The sequence below is a fragment of the Xenopus laevis genome, chromosome 1L, assembly GCF_017654675.1.
Source record: "Xenopus laevis strain J_2021 chromosome 1L, Xenopus_laevis_v10.1, whole genome shotgun sequence".
Lineage (NCBI taxonomy): Eukaryota > Metazoa > Chordata > Amphibia > Anura > Pipidae > Xenopus > Xenopus laevis.
In genome coordinates, this window is record NC_054371.1 from 98,065,375 (window position 1) to 98,083,482 (window position 18,108).

Below are 18,108 nucleotides of genomic sequence, written 5' to 3' on the forward strand. Positions count from 1 at the left end.
ATTTATATATATATATATATATATATATATGCTAGAGTGCAAGCCTCCTTCTGGTATATACTTTTTGGACTTAATATAAGCACAAAAAACTGACGTTTCGGCTGGAACACCAGCCTTTCGCAAAGTGAACACAGCATTACAAACAACAGTTAATATACAAGCAAAAACAAGTGGGGGTGGGACAGGCAGGGTGTGTGTGTGAGGTGTTATCACATCAGTAGTTGAAATCAATCCCAGACTAATTCTTTTCTATATTCACATGTTAGGAGCCCATTCAGAGTACGGTTTGAATTGACAAGTATAGTGAAACTCTAAACCAAATTAACTAGTGTTTTCTATCATTCATTTTTTGTTATCCATTTGGTATATATTTTTGTGTACTTGCTAAGGAAGCAGAAGACTACGGACACTGGGGTGACTGGGAGGAACATAAATCCCACTTTGATGAATTTGACATCTGCATTGGTGGCACTACTGAGCCATGTACAATCTAGGCGCAAACATGCTTCCGTATTGAGAGATGCGCTTAACTACAATGACCAGAAAATGCCGACAACATTGAAGGGTTTCAGTTGGAGTTGCCACCACAGCAGAAAGTGGACATTGGGAGCTCTGTAAATCTTGACAGACTTAGAAGCTCTTGCTAAATTAGAATTTTCTTGGCTAGGCAGATCAGCTGCCTTTAAAATGATAATACTCCCCCAACTTCTATATCTATTTAGGAACCTCCCAATAAGAATCCCTCAAAAGTTTTTTATTACCCTCCAAAAAATGCTAAATAAATTTGTTCTGATGAACAAAAAATCTAGATTTTCTAATAAAATCTTGACTTCGCATACCCCTTTAATCTAGGTCTAGGTGTCCCCAATATTGAGCTGTATTATAAAGCAACTATTTTGGACCAATCCAGGTCAGTTTGGACTAATGATACTTCCAAACAATGGCTTTCTATTGAGGAAGAACAACTACCATATAATTCATATAAACTTTTTCTTGAGTCCAGACTGACTTGGAAGGTTAATCCAAATATCAGAAACCCAATAACAGCTAATACACTCAGAATATGGAAGGAGATGATAAAATTGTGCAGAGGAGATACCTTAGCTACGCCATCCTCCACATCTTTGACAGTTTTATATACTGTCATTAAAAATATTAACTTAGAAAACTGGGTTGCTTGTGGGATAACATCAGTAGAAGATCTATTGACAGATTCTGATATTAAACCGTTTGAAGAACTTATGTCATCATATAATATCCCAACATCTGATAGACCCCTATATTCGAAAATACATAAATTCTTAACTAGATATCCAACTAACCCAATTACCTTAACTCCCAAAATCAATAAACTTCTTAAGACAGAGGGATTACATTTAAAAGGTACACCCATTTTCTACAGAATACTTATAGATTTGAAAGAAAAAGCCCCAAAATGGCAGCTGAATAAATGGCAAGACTTCCTTCAATCTGAAATTAGTATAGAAGAATGGGAAATGGCTGTCAGGTCTTTGAAGAGGTCGTCACACTGTGTTAATCATCATGAAAATCTTCTTAAAAGTATTTGGCAATGGTACATGACCCCTGATAAAATCTCAAAATTTGACTCTAAAACATCACCTTTATGTTGGAGAGGTTGCAACCAGACGGGTTCCATGACACATATTTTTTGGAGTTGTCCTAAACTTACTAAACTCTGGGTTGATATTGAGCAATTTCTTAAACAATTACCTATGTCACTCCATTCAATCCCCCCTGGTATGGCTTTGTTTCACTTGGGTACTATGGATTTGCCCCCCAGGAAAGACTGATTATAAATCATATCTTTGTGGTAATTAGGAATCTCATAGCTGTTTATTGGAAATCACTAACTATTCCAACACTTAAAGAAATTTTAAAAAGGGTAGAGTTTAACTTGTTAGCTGAAAAATCCTGGTCAATTAAATGTGGTAATCTGCGGTCTTTCTTGGGAAGGGCAAGTCTATGGCCCACTGTGTATAAGGAATCCAAACTGCTGGAATTCTGATGTATTAACACTCTCTCACTGAATGTACATATCCATAGGCCTCATCATGATCAGTCTTCATCATCACTTGAGGTTGCATGTAAATGTACATTTCTCATGCTCTGGAAAAATCTAATTGGGACCAAGTAGTATAGATTAGTTAAACAGTTGTATAGTTGTTATATAGACAAATATTTTATAGAGAACTGAATATACAACCTTATGCATATCCACAAAGGAAAATAATTTATCAGCTATATATATGATATACTAGACTGTTTTAATAAGCTGCAGTACAGTTTCATCACTGAACTATGGCAACAATAACAGAAACTGCAACATACAGCTTAATATTTGCATTCTCATCTGATTTTGTGTTAACTGATAACTGATAGAAAAGCTAAAAACACTTCTGCCAAATCTGGAAATAATAGACGTAAATTTATATCATAGAATAGATGACCATAACCTTAGTTTACTTTACAAAAGTTATTAATATTAATAGCATTTAATAATATTTGATGCATACAATATATAGATGCACTACTGATATACATCTATGTAAACAAATTCTTTACTAGATCCTTCAGAATTACTTAGAGAATTGATGCTATTATACTAAAAACTTCTTAACTTTCTTTGTATTAAAAATGTAACTATCTTACTAATATGGATATGTCAAAATATAAAGTTTGACCTTTAATGTCTGTTGAAAAATTTCTCAATAAAAAACGATTGAAACCGTAAATCTTGACAGACGAAGTGTCATGCCCGCCTGTCCCTGTGCAAGAGAACCGCAAACCTAATGTTATATGTGCAGGGGGGCGTGCAATACAACCACTTGAGTAACATAGTAAGTAAGGTTGAAAAAAGACACACGTCCATCAAGTTCAACCTTTATTTTTATATATATATATATATATATATATATATATATATATATATATATATATATATATATATATATATATATATATATATCTGCCTAACTGCCAGTTGATCCAGAGGAAGGCAAAAAACCCATCCGCACAAAGAAAGTCCCAAGATGATCAAGCTTGGGGAGATGTATAACTTTCTTTGTGCGGACTGGTGCATATAGGGGGAGCCTCCAGGTGGACGGTGCATAGACATGCTCTTTTTAAACTTTTGCCATGTGAGTGCATTTTAAGCTTTGTTTTTAAAAATATTAAAAAGGTATTTTTACACTATTCGCTGCTGCATGTTGATTCACAGTTCATACAAGGAGAAGCGCTTCATGATTTTACGTGCAAGTTGATATTCCCTGTTTGTGAGTACCCACCTAAACAAGTTTTTAAGGAAAGTTTTTTAACCCTTTGGTGGAGGTCGATAGTAAAGGAGGGCAACACATATATGGTGAAACAAGTGGTCTGTTTCTCACACAAGAGGTGGCAACATCGCAAAACTATATTACCCTATTTGCCTGTTTGTCTGTCTCCCGTGCCTTTGGCGCTGGCTTTTTTATTTCAGTACCGTGCACCAATGTTAGCCTATGGAGAAGGTCCCCATAGGCTTTCCTTCGTTCGATCAATGGATTAAAATCCTTCGAATCATTCGTTTCGAAGGATTTAATCGTTCAATTGAACGAATTGCGGTAAATCCTTTGACTTCGATATTCGAATTAATTAACCCTCGATATTCGACCCATAGTAAACGTGCCCCTTAAAGTTTTGGCAGATCGTTGTGCTGCATGATGCGCTACTGTACCGGGACAGCCCCTCCCCCTTAGTCTGACCAGTATTTGCTCGAGGTTAGAGTAAAAAAAAAAAAAAAAAAAGACTTGTTGGTCCGCTATATTTATATTTTTGAGTGTGCACTCAACACGTCCTCTAATTATGTGGGCTTGTACGTTGTGGATAGGGTGTTTCTATGATCGGTAAATATAGATTGCTATATACACACATGCTCTTCACTGATATTTTCTGTTGCACATGTCTGTTCTTTAGTACTTTGGTACAGGGTCTAAATGGCTATTACGACCTAAGCAGCTACTTTTTTTTTTACAACTTTTTCATGAGTGCCGATATCTCAATAGTGTATATACAGTGGTGTGAAAAACTATTTGCCCCCTTCCTGATTTCTTATTCTTTTGCATGTTTGTCACACTTAAATGTTTCTGCTCATCAAAAACCGTTAACTATTAGTCAAAGATAACATAATTGAACACAAAATACAGTTTTTAAATGAAGGTTTACGTTATTAAGGGAGAAAAAAAACTCCAAATCTACATGGGCCTGTGTGAAAAAGTGATTGCCCCCCTTGTTAAAAAATCACTTAACTGTGGTTTATCAGACCTGAGTTCAATTTCAAAGGTTATAAAGCCATTTCTAAAGCTTTGGGACTCCAAAAGCTTTAGAAAGTCGTGCACATTTCATTCGGGAGCATTAAGGCACAGCGCAGATGGAGGATTGATTGAGCACCCAGATTCTATCTATCAGATTATTACAGGCAGCGGAAGATACCACGGGGATTTAGGATACGGAACGTTCCAACGGTGGGACGTTCTGATGCTGAGTTTTGTAGCCACTAGTGCGGCATTCTTAATAAATGCTCCATGGATCTGATGCTTCTTGTAATTGAGGAGTCTGGTAAGGAATTAGAAAAAGTGCGTGTGGAGATTGGTGAAATAGAAGGTCAGTCTCTATCTATCCTTAAGGCAAATCAGTCGTCTAATTGGTTACATAAATTAGAAACCAGTGCACAACAGTATAAACAAGAGAAAAGTAGAAAAGATTTGACGAGCACTCCATTCACCCGTTCGATTAAAAGAAGTAAATATTTATTTAAAAGGGAGTGGATGTTTTTATTATGCTGAAATAAATATTTACTTCTTTTAATCGAACGGGTGAATGGAGTGCTCGTCAAATCTTTTCTACTGACTGTGACTCACCTATAGCTACTGGCTTGGGGCGACCTGTCTGATCTGGTGAGTTCTTTCTCGTTTGTTACACTTCACACTGTTTAAGGCACAAGTGAACCCAGGAGCGGGATCTGGGGTTTATACACCTGGGTCACCATCTATTTTGGGTGAGCGGTTTAAAAGTGCATTTTTGAAAGAGCCCGCTAAAGAAACCTGCATCATTTAGCATAGACTTAAATACAAAGGTGCGGTGTTTATCTCCATTTAATATATGTAAACGGGACCAAATTTAGCATGCAAACTTTTGTATAAATATAAAAAAGAGCTGTTTACATTTAAGCAAGCAAAAATTATTAAGGTGAATCAAGACTACAAAGACCATAGGGTTTATGGGTGGTTAATTGGGAAACCTGGAATTGATAGAAACCATCGGTGTAGATTCAGAAGGGGAAGGGATTTTTCAACTGTTGATAGTTCGGGTGATTCACCTAGTTCTGATTTAGACACGTGGGTCATTAGGATGTGCCACACAGGAAGGGGCATCAGGTGGTGGGCAGACACTGGTTCATTTTTTAGGGGACGCAAACGGAAACACACCCGATGGGGGTGGTGGGAAGTTGAAGGGGCAGACCACCCAGGAAATCAGCATGCACTCACTTCTGGCGAGATTTCTCTCTTGCCAAGGGGTTTATCCTTTGTGCCAGTCACTAATAATTATGCTTTTGGATTGGAGGTTGACATTTACAAACTCCAGCAGAAATTGAAATTAAGGGACCATTACAAGAATGAACATAACACACAACAAAGTGAGAGATTTCGCCCCATGAGTACATTTGACCCCCCCTAATATGGCTACATCAATTAAGACATACTGTGGAATCATATCATACAAAGAGAAATAACAGACACTGAAAACATCTAGGAAGTTTCACTCAAATTTGACTAAAATGGAGAGAGATGCTTTCAAGACGTGATGATAATGAGCTCATCATACGTTCTGCTAATAAGGGAGGTTCGGTTGGTTACTGGATAAATCTAATTACAGGGATGAATTAATGTCACAACTATCCAATACTGAAGAAATTACCTGGGGATCCCATTAATTCAGTTCAAACTAAACTTGATGGATTAATACAGATGGCATGGAGTTTCCAAGATGTCCAATTATTTATACCTTACCCAAAGTGCATAAGAATCAGTCTGCTCCACCTGGACGACCGATTATCTTGGCACGGGGGTCGCTTTTTTCCAATGTTGCATGTTATCTGGACAGTTTTCTGCAGCCCCTTTGTGCTGATATGCCATCTTATATTGCTGATACAGCATCATTACTTGAAATTTTGAAACAAATGGATACCAGATAACACAGTAGTTTTGTCTGTATTCCATAATGATTTAAGTGCTGTCAATTACTTCATATGTAATGATTTCTTATGTGTGTATATTGAGCATCTAGGGTACCCCCTGCTGGTCGTTTGTAGCACTGCGGCCTGGCAGTTGTTTATTATCTAGTCTTGAATTCTCCCGGTCACATCTGGTTACATCACTTCCTGGTGCAGAGAGCAAGCAGCCATATCTGTGGCCACAATTCTCTAGAGTCTGTAAAATCCTCACCCATCCTTGTTTCCAAGCAGGCCTATCCAAGCATCGTATTTTACTGCTAAGTGCATCCAGGCTGTAGTTTATAACCCAATGTTTCCCTCTCAGCAGACACCTGTGTTAGGCCTCATTTGGACGGTATAACATGTATCAGATGTTTATATATGTTTGATTGTATTACATCTGTATCTTATGTATCCAGAATGTATTCCTATACTGCTGTATTGTTTGTATCTACAGTTTTACCTTCTTTTGGTCATCATCATTAAACAAGTTCCAGAACTTATACAGTGTGGTGATTGAAGGGCGAGTAAACTGCCTGTTGATTCACTTCTCACAGTGACAGGACAGTAGAACAACGCTGGACGTAGGCTGCGCATGATCTGGGCACTACGCCACCATCAAGCAATGCGGTGTAGCCCCAGCATCCACCACAATGTGACTGACGGGTACTAACACACGTAGTAACACATCTAGCAACACAAAGATGTCTGAGGTGTTAGAGGCTGCAATAGAGACTGACTGCAACATTAGTGACAAACCTGATAGTGACAAACCTGAATATGTACAAAAACTTTCCCAGATGCTCAGCCGTTCTGATCCAGTCCTAGAAGTCGGAAACATGCATCCATACAGTGACCACAAACTGTCACAGTTGCCTACCAGCATAGGAAATCCAGTTACCCGCAACCAGCGACGTGACACTTCACACTACCGAGTAGATTCTCCAGACAGTCATAGTTATTCCCTGCCTCCACAAAGGGAAGGGGCTTACACCCATCCACCAGAACTATACCTCGCACCAGCCATCACTCAGATTTACCAGCTCACAACCAAGACATGTCAGATATGGTAAGATTTATGGCTAGGCGAGAGATCATAACTAAAGGACTTGTGCCCTTGTTTGATGACCTCCCAGACAATTATAGGGCCTGGTAGGCTTCATTTAGAAATGCTGTAAAAGATCTAAATCTTTCATAGAAGGAAGAAATAGGCTGGGCTCGGAGTCCAGTAAACAAGTAAAACACATACAAGCTGTGTACGTAAATGACTCTAGAAAGGGTCTGCAGATGGCATGGCAGAGACTTTGATGAGTGCTACGGTGCCCCCGAGATCATAGAGGAGTCACTGTGGAATAGATGGCCTCTTAAAAATCTCCAACAAAGAGCATTAGAGACTCAGAGAGTTAGGAGACCTGCTGATGGAACTCCAAGCTGCAAAGGACTAAAGTGATTTCCCAGGCTTAGCCATTCTTGACACAGCCCGAGGTATAAACAGCATTGTGCAAACACTTCCATTTTCCTTGCAAGAGAAGTGGATCACACAGGGTTCTAATTATAAAGAGCTGCATCATGTGCATTTCTGCTGTTTTACGGACATCTCTTTAGCTACACCATCTCGGAAGGAGCCCACTGAACCCAAGATGGCAGATCTTTCCCAAGGTTGTCCCATACATCGCAAGCACCATTCTCTGCTTAAATGCTGTGGCTTCAGGGCAAAACCTTTGGAACATTGAACTTTTTGTGTCAAAGGGCCACCAATTCCCCTATTCTCTCAGAACAAATGCCTGTCCCACTACCCAGATAATCCCAGATGACCGGACAGAGATTCCAACCCCTGTGGTTGCACTTTATCATAAGCATCTGAGACCGTTAGTCAGTCAGATACCCAAGCTTGATCCTAATGCTCCCGTTCGCATGTTGTTAGGCAGAGACATCATTATGATCCACAAAGTAAGAGACAAGATCAATGGGCCACACGACTCCCCTTATGCCCAAAGACTAGACTTGGGGTGGGTAATAGGAGGCAATGTATGGCTAGGTGACGTTCATAGGCCAGACCTGATGCATAACCACTACACCAACACCTTAGATGACACCCTGCCCAAACAACTTCACTACAAAAGAAAGCTTCAATCTGAACATGCCCCGGACACTGCAAGCCTCATCAGTCCATAACTACTCTTACATGAAGACCCTCTAGGACACAGAGCCTTTGAAAGAACTAAAGAGGATGACAAAATAGCTTCTTCCCTAAGTAAACTCACTTTCATGGAGATAATGAGTGGAGGCTTCTACAGGGACAACGACAACAGCTGGGTTGCGCCACTGCCTTTTAAACCGCAAAGACATCGCCTACCAAATAACAAGACCCAGGTTTTGCACTCTCAGTCTCTACTTTCACATAAATTATACATACCCATAACTATACTAACTACAGAGTTTAGTATCACAATAGACTTTGATATTATGTCTGTCCAAAAAGTCATCCAAGCCATTCTTAAAGGCATTAACTGAATCAGCCATCACAACCTCACTGTCCTGACTGTGAAGAACCACCTACATTGCTTCAAATGAAAGTTCTTTTCTTCTAGTCTAAAGGGGTGGCCTCTGGTACGGTGATCCACTTTATGGGTAAAAAGGTCCTCTGCTATTTGTCTATAATGTCCTCTAATGTACTTGTAAAGTTTAATCATGTCCCCTCGCAAACGCCTTTTTTCTAGTGAAAACACTCGTCGAGGAGTCCTCTCTACAGTGAATGGTGTCCATGACCCTCTCGGAATAGCTGCACCAGTCACCATAAGAGGAAAAGCTATTCTTCGTGATCTTACAGCAGACGTCCAAGACTGGGATGCACCCCTACCTAAAGACAAGAAACAGCAATGGGAAAATTAGCGAGAATCTCTCCAACAACTGAAACAGATCCAGGTCTCTAGATCTTATGTTCCAATTTCCTGCTCAAATGCTCAGTGCAGAGAACTCTGTGTGTTTTGAGATGCCTCTGTCCAGGCGATAGCAACGGTAGCCTACCTAAAAGGTAACTGACGCCAAAGGAGAGGCTCACTTTGGATTTGTCTTAGGAAAGGCGAAACTAGCCCCACATCCAGATCTCACTATCCCACAGCTAGAGCTCTGTGCAGAAATTCTTGCTGCAGACATAGCAGATGTCAAAAGCCACAGACATTTACTTGGACACTGTCAGCTATTACACCAATAGTAAAATTGTCTTCGGCTACATTTACAAGAGAAGATTTTATGTCCAGCGCATAAGGAGATGCGCTCTTCCAAAACAATGGCACCACGTGCCAAGGAAAATCCAGATCTTGCCACAAGATCCATCTCAGCAGCACATATCAGGGATTCCACCGGTGGCGTTCTTATGTTCATTGCTTGAATTCATTTTGACCTACAATTACTTTCGATTTGAACAATATTTTTATCTGCGGAAGACCGGCACGGCAATGGGCTCTAACGTGGCCCCATCTTCTGCCAATTGTTTATGAACGCATTTAAAAGTCAATACATGTATCCTAAATATGGGGGGTCAGCTGTTGCTGTACCGTAGGTTTATTGATGACATTTTGTTGATTTGGCATGGAGACCACGTTGGAGCCCAACAGATAGTGGTTGATCTTAATGCTCTACCCACTCCAGTGAAGTTCAACAGGATAAGTCACAGTTATGTAAGATTATCTTGATGTGAGACTTTTTTGAACAGCGGGGGGTTTTGGAACTACTCTTTTTCGGAAGAGCACTGATCGAAATACTGTATTACATGTTCATTGTTTCCATCCCCCTGCTATTCTGAAATCTATACTGTACACTCAATTTCTGGGAGTATTTAGGATTAGCACGGCTTTGGTAGTAGCAAAACAGCAGGGTTGAGTTCCTTGAGAGTGAAATGGAAAGGGTGTACATATCATGTGGAAAATGTGAAAAAACTGATACTAAACCTAAACATGGTGTTTGTGACAAACTATATGCCGGTGAGTCAGGAAGTGAACAAAATTGTGAAAAAGCACTGGCTAATATTACAATTGGATTCTAGATTGCCTTTTACTGACATGTCTCCCCCTATATGTGCCTACCGTCGTGGCTGATCATTGAAGGATCTACTGATGGTTACGGATCTGCGGAATGGGAGAATTGATACTAGGCTACCTAAGAGTAAACCAGGGTGTTTCCGGTGTGGTGGTTGTAAAACCTGTGGATGTCTACTGACTGGTGGATCATTTTCTCATCCTCACACTGGTAAGAGATGTAATATCCGGCACCAATTAACATGTACATCAGAGTTTGTGATATATTGTATCCTATGCCCATGTGGTCTATATGACGTTGGGAAATGCATGACCCAGTTTCAGATACGTATAAACAATCACAGATCTGCAATTCGGTTGGCATTATCCTCTGGTGAATCCAAGATACCCCTGGCCAGACATTTCTTGTTACATAAACACACTTTACCATCCCTGCGGGTGATATTGATTGATCAAATCCCACCTCTGTTAAGGGGGAGGAGATAGCTAAAACTCTGCTACAAAGAGAAGCTAAATAGATCCGGACTTTTGACACTATTTTCCCCAGGGGACTGAAAGAAATGCATTCCCTTTCATGTTTTCTTTAAAGTCTGGACATGACAATATAGGGTGTTGATCTGATATTATATGGTGGACCATGATGGGTCACCTTAGAGAGTGTGGGGTTACACTAATGGTTGTTTAATACACCTAAGTAAGAAACTGGAGTTACTTGACAGTTCTTGCCTATATACACGTTGAGCCAATTAATGCTCTAGAATATGGATTAATATCCTTGAAATTTACCTTTGGATAGAATATGTTTATAATAATATATATGTAAATAACGTATATTCATTGCACTAGAGTACCATGTGAACTAATATGGGTGATGTTGGTTATTTATCTACATGACATAATTTTATATCAATTTTAATCTGATTTTATGCACTTTATACACATGATTGTTATATATAAAATACCTGGAGGTGGGGTGTTTTTTGATATATTTTACTATATAGACAAAGAAGGGGAGGGATGCTCTCATAGCCGGAGAAATTATAAGTAGTGTCTACTAAAGTGGTAAATATTTCTTTGCAGTATTCTGTGCGGGACTATTATGTGACATATAGCTAACTATTAATAAGATTTTCCATAGAAATTTATTTAACATATTGCGCTTCCTTTTCCCCCCCTTCTTTTAAGAAATGATGTGATTTTAATATGTTTTTTGTATAAACTTTAGAGATATACTGTAGAAATATTTATTGATGTTTTGCACATGAGCACTTTATGGAATATTCTACACAGGTGCACTTTAAGTGCAGTAAGTAAATAAATGGGAGTGGTTTTACTGTATCTATACAAGATGGATGCACAGAATTGCACTGATTGGTGGATTTGAGGATAAAAGGTGTGTTTAACTTTTGAACATCATCCTGATGACGGTCTGCTGTGGACCGAATTGTGTAGACATGTGGTCAGAGAAATAACGGTCTTCTAACTATTTATGAAGATTGTGCCGTGAGTGCTTTCTACTTGTGAACTGTGTATCTGTTGGTGAGCACCTGGCCCTTACTAAATTGAATGGTGTGTGCTGATATACAGAATAAACCTATATATACACACACACACACACAGTGTATATGTATACACACAAACACATTTTATATATATATATATATATATATATATATATATATATATATATATATATATATATATATATATATATATATATATATATATATATATATATAAAAATCCAAAAATAAGGATGCACACAGGTATTCCATCAAAAAGTTTAAAAACTTACATTTTATTCAGTACATTTAAAAAAGCAGGTCGACGTTTCAGTCTGTATCTAAGACCATTTTCAAGACCATAAACTGCTTGGTAAAATGTTACAGGTATAAATAGTTAAAACAACATAGCACTCATCCACTCACAAGCTGTCCAAGGTGTCATGTGACAGTTAACTCTAAACTCACCAAAATGGGAGGGATATGAATGGAAAAACTTCTTAATGTCAATTCTATAAGGGAACCGACATCTAAAACATACAGATGTGTGGAGCTGAAAATTGTTAATAATGTTACCACTTTAGACTGATAGCAAATTAAGCTTTATAACTAATGTATCAAATTGAAAAGCCTGTTAATACAAAAGTAACATTATCGCTGACACAAAAAACAAAGAAGGGAACAATGTTCATTTAATCCATTAGGCTTCAGTGTGTTTAATTTTTTGATCCAGAATACCTCTCTCTGGAGTAGTACCTTGGATCTATCTCCCCCTCTCCGCAGAGGGGGGGATATGATCTATAGCTATATAGTGAAATGTAGGTAGCCTATGTCCCACCTCTAAGAAATGATTCGCCACTGGTTTATTAGTGTGGCCATCTCGAAAGGCCGTGCTAATGGCTGAGCGGTGTGCATCCATACGCAAACGCAATGTCAAATCCGTCTTACCAACATAGGATAAACCACATGGACATGTTATCAGATAAATAACATGGGTAGTAGTGCATGAGATGTGGTGCCTAACGGCGAATCGTCTGCCTGTCTGCGGGTGTAGAAAACTGGTGCCTGGTGTCATAAACCTGCATGAAGTGCAATTGGGACATTTAAAACAACCAGGTTTATCATTATGTAACCATGTATCATGTTTCCTCTGGTAACAGCCTATTGGGTCACTCTTAACAATGAGATCCCTCAGGCTACTCCCCCTCATAAAACTTTTTAACACCGTATTGGGAATTATCTTGCTGAGACAACCGCCTGAATAATGTTCCAGTGTTTATTAACTGCTGAAACAGTCAAATGGGACCCTGTAGTGTATTTAGTACTATATACGAAATTCGGCTGGTTGTTTTCCCTACGTGTTGGTGTATGTATCTGACGTTTGGCTGTCACCAGAGCCTGTTGCAGAACGGCCTCTGGGTACCCACGGTCTCTAAACCTAGACCACATATCCCTAATCTGTACATCAGAAATATCTTGACTAGAATTGTTGCGAAGTACACAACAAAACTGAGAGATGGGTGAGGATTACACTTACTGTCGGGTTTACCAATGGTTGAGCGGCGAACGAGAACGAGTCCAGTATGGTCCGCGTAACAGACGTGCTCCACGCTATAAGTTAGTGAAACCACTTAATACCGTGGACAATAGCTCTGGGGATTCTGAGGGTGACTATCAATTTAAAAGCATGCCTTGCCCTACGGATAACAGGAGGGATGAACAGGCCACGGGTGAATTTACATCTACTCCGAACAACAAGAAATACCCAACGCGGAGGGGGCAGAAGAGGAAGGGGACACAGACTTTAGAGGTACCTATCTTTAACCTCTCCACACATACTTTGACACCAGCTGAGGTGAGTTTATTACACAAGGGTCTGTCCTTTGTCCCCACCTGTAAATTTGATGCATTAGAATGGGAGGTCGACCTCTTTAAATTATGCAGGAGCCTAAATTTGAAGGATTACTTTAGCGATACATCATCCCAGCTGGATATACCCCCCGAGGGCACCCGATTAAGACTTAAAAGTGTATTTACCCCCCCCTTGGCCAATCCAACTATTAGACTGTTTAAACAAGCAGTTGAACGTGAAATAAGTGTGAATGCCCTCTCTAGTAAAAACTAGACAAAACATCACTCAAGGAGAACGGGCTGCTATTAAATCTTTAACTCAGGACACAAACTTGGTTATTCGCCTGGCCGATAAGGGAGGGGGGATTGTATTGCTGAACTACACGGATTACCGTGACAAGATTTTGGGACAATTATCGGATATTACGATTTACAAACGGCTACCTAAGGTTCCCTTGATAATTTTTAAAAAACAGGTGGACCAGGTGTTAGATTCAGCCCTTGAACAAGGGATAATCACCAAATCTTTATGTGGGTTTATGAAACAAGAGTACCCTATATGCCCTATTATGTATGCCTTGCCTAAGGTACATAAAAGTCTGGATAAACCTCCAGGCCGACCAATTGTTTCCGGCAGGGGCTCTTTACTACACCCCATTGGGATATACCTGGATACTGTGTTACAGCCAGTGGTTCAAAGTACACCAACATACTTAAGAGACACCCCTCAACTACTAGAAAGTCTAAAGAGATTAAATATCCCGATGTCATCTACTTGCTGGTTAGCTAGCCTTGATGTGGTTGGATTATATACCTGCATCCCGCATGAGGCGGGGTTAGATGCAGTTAAACGCTCATTGGAAGAGTGTGAGCTTTATGAGGGTCCTCCAGTGACTTTTGTGTTAGAACTTCTAAACATATGCCTTTCTATGAATTATTTTCATTTTCAACATGAATTCTTTTTACAGGTTGCGGGGACGGCGATGGGGGCTGCCATGGCACCCTCATACGCCAATCTATTCATGCACCAATTTGAGCAACATTTCATTTCACCTAAATATAATGATAGGATCCTCTTCTTCCGTCACTACATCGATGATATTTTAATCATATGGTGTGGCACGGAGGGAGAGTTTCTTTCTATGGCACATGAACTGAATTCATTGGACAGTCCAGTAAAATTTACACACGAAATACATTCTGATCGGCTACACTTTTTAGATGTGGAATTATGGAGAAATGATGACCACATTGAATTTACACTGTATCGCAAGAGCACGGACAAAAATGTCCTTCTACATTATGACAGTTGTCACCCAGCGGCAATGAAAAAATCCCTACCCATCTCTCAGTTTTGTCGTGTACTTCGCAACAATTCTAGTCAAGATATTTCTGATATACAGATTAGGGATATGTGGTCTAGGTTTAGAGACCGTGGGTACCCAGAGGCCGTTCTGCAACAGGCTCTGGTGACAGCCAAACGTCAGATACATACACCAACACGTAGGGAAAACAACCAGCCGAATTTCGTATATAGTACTAAATACACTACAGGGTCCCATTTGACTGTTTCAGCAGTTAATAAACACTGGAACATTATTCAGGCGGATAGTGGTCTCAGCAAGATAATTCCCAAAACGGTGTTAAAAAGTTTTACGAGGGGGAGTAGCCTAAGGGATCTCCTTGTTAAGAGTGACCCAATAGGCTGTTATCAGAGGAAACATGATACATGGTTACGTAATGATAAACCTGGTTGTTTTAAATGTCCCAATTGCACTTCATGCAGGTTTATGACACCAGGCACCAGTTTTCTACACCCGCAGACAGGCAGACGATTCGCTGTTAGGCACCACATCACATGCACTACTACCCATGTTATTTATCTGATAACATGTCCATGTAGTTTATCCTATGTTGGTAACACGGATTTGACATTGCGTTTGCGTATGGATGCACACCGCTCAGCCATTAACACGGCCTTTCGAGATGGCCACACTAATAAACCAGTGGTGAATCATTTCTTAGAGGTGGGACATAGGCTACCTACATTTCACTATATAGCTATAGATCATATCCCCCCTCTGCGGAGAGGGGGGGATAGATCCAAGATACTACTCCAGAGAGAGGTATTCTGGATCAAAAAATTAAACACACTGAAGCCTAATGGATTAAATGAACATTGTTCCCTTCTTTGTTTTTTGAGTCAGCGATAATGTTACTTTTGTATTAACAGGCTTTTCAATTTGATACATTAGTTATAAAGCTTAATTTGCTATCAGTCTAAAGTGGTAACATTATTAACAATTTTCAGCTCCACACATCTGTATGTTTTAGATGTCGGTTCCCTTATAGAATTGACATTAAGAAGTTTTTCCATTCATATCCCTCCCATTTTGGTGAGTTTAGAGTTAACTGTCACATGACACCTTGGACAGCTTGTGAGTGGATGAGTGCTATGTTGTTTTAACTATTTATACCTCTAACATTTTACCAAGCAGTTTATGGTCTTGAAAATGGTCTTAGATACAGACTGAAACGTCGACCTGCTTTTTTAAATGTACTAAATAAAATGTAAGTTTTTTAACTTTTTGATGGAATACCTGTGTGCATCCTTATTTTTGGATTTTTCTACATATTGCTGCTCGGGGTAGCACCAGGACTTTGTATGATTTTTTGGAGTGCTGAACTATTTGGATTTTTGTATATATATATATATATATATATATATATATATATATATATATATATATATATATATATACACACACACTCAATATATATATATATATATATATATATATATATATACACACACACTCAATATATATATATATATATATATATATACACACACACACTCAATATATATATATATATATATATATATATATATATATATATATATATATATATATATATATATATATATATATATATATATATATATATATATAGTGTGTGTGTCAAAGGTCTCAAGGCCAAGACCGAAACATTGAAATAATAAATAAACTCTATCTTTTTTTCACCATATTTTAAGTCCTGTGAGTACCTGTTTTACATGATATTCTGCAGATATTGCACAGCTTTAGGTAAAATTATGTTTGATAACTTAAAAGCTCACCTCAAATCGTTGAGAGTTCACTTTTTTACCCCTCTTATTCCATGTTACACGAGGTTTGGGGTCTCCCGATGCTTGGCATACAAAAGAAGCTACGCCGCCTGAAACACCAATTTCATCTGTAGGTATCTTTATGAATTTTGGTTTACCTTTAAATGGACAAATGCAAGAGTTATTACATACAGAAATAAGTAATTATATATATAATACACAAAAGCCACGAATATCCTGTAAATTATATCCTTATAAACGGTAAGTTCTGATGTCATCACTTATAAACGGTGAGTTCTGATGTAATTTCTGTCACATGACTCACTGAAACTTCGGCCTCCTGTTTATATATGGTCATGAAACTCCTCAGTAACTTATAATATCCTTATAATATCCTTATAATTTACAAGAGGGGGTACTTTATTCACTATATAAACGTCTCTTAGTGATCTCATCAGTTATAAACTGAGCTTAGTGATGTCATTTTTGTCACATGACTCACTAAAACTTATTATAATAAATAAAGTACCCCTTGTTGGAGAATGAGGATATTAGAAGTAACCTTGAGGCATGGCTAGAGGAAATCAACACAAGTCACGCTGGCAAATCTCTCTGAAATTATTAATAAGGCTTTAACATGTTTCCTTTTACAATGTAGATGTTCATTTTTGGGTCAAACTTGCAGCATAAAAAATTTTTCTTTGAAAAAAAAAAAAAAAAAAGCTTTTTTTAAAAACAGTGAGCTTAAGTTAGCTATGAAATGCATGCATGCCACATCACCCCAAATAATTAACTATGTAAGATTCAGAGAGAAAATCAATTGCAGGTCTCTTTTTTAGGAATGCAAATATGTTAATGTTATCAATATTCTAAATAATGTAGGATAGCAAACTTTTATCAGCGTTTATGGGTATAAAATGTGTTTCTTTCACAAATCCATATCCCCATTTTTTATACTGTGATATGAAATAAAATTCTGTGAATGCAGATTCCCTATACAGCCCCCCTGAATTGGATGGATTCTGTTCTCATGTTAGTTTTGGTCACTACTGTTGCGCTGCACTGGTAAAACTAGTGTGTTTGCTTCAGAATCACAACTATACTATATAAACAAGCGTGTAGTCATAGGGGGCAGCATTTCAACGCTGAAAAGAAGAAAAGGCACAGGATGCACAGCAGATAACAGATAAGCTCTGTTGTATACAATAGGATTCTTCAGTTATCTGTTATCTATTGTGTATCCTGTGCTTGAATGGCTGCCCCATGGCTACACAGCAGCTTGCTTACAAAAGCTATAGTAGTCTTTCTGAAGCAAACACACTAGTTGTACTAGTGCAGGGCAAC

The 18,108-nt window shown here is 38.6% G+C and overlaps 1 protein-coding gene across 22 annotated transcripts in view; it reads right to left on the reverse strand.

Annotated features, from left to right (window-relative positions):
- The window catches only part of LOC108711853 (receptor-type tyrosine-protein phosphatase S), a 554,677-nt gene that overhangs the window by 355,807 nt on the left and 180,762 nt on the right, over nucleotides 1-18,108 (reverse strand). For all 22 annotated transcript variants that reach the window (XM_041560777.1, XM_041560762.1, XM_041560744.1 and 19 more), the window contains one exon: nucleotides 16,777-16,922. In XM_041560777.1, coding sequence (XP_041416711.1) covers nucleotides 16,777-16,922 — 146 coding nt within the window. The remainder of the gene's footprint in view (nucleotides 1-16,776; nucleotides 16,923-18,108) is intronic.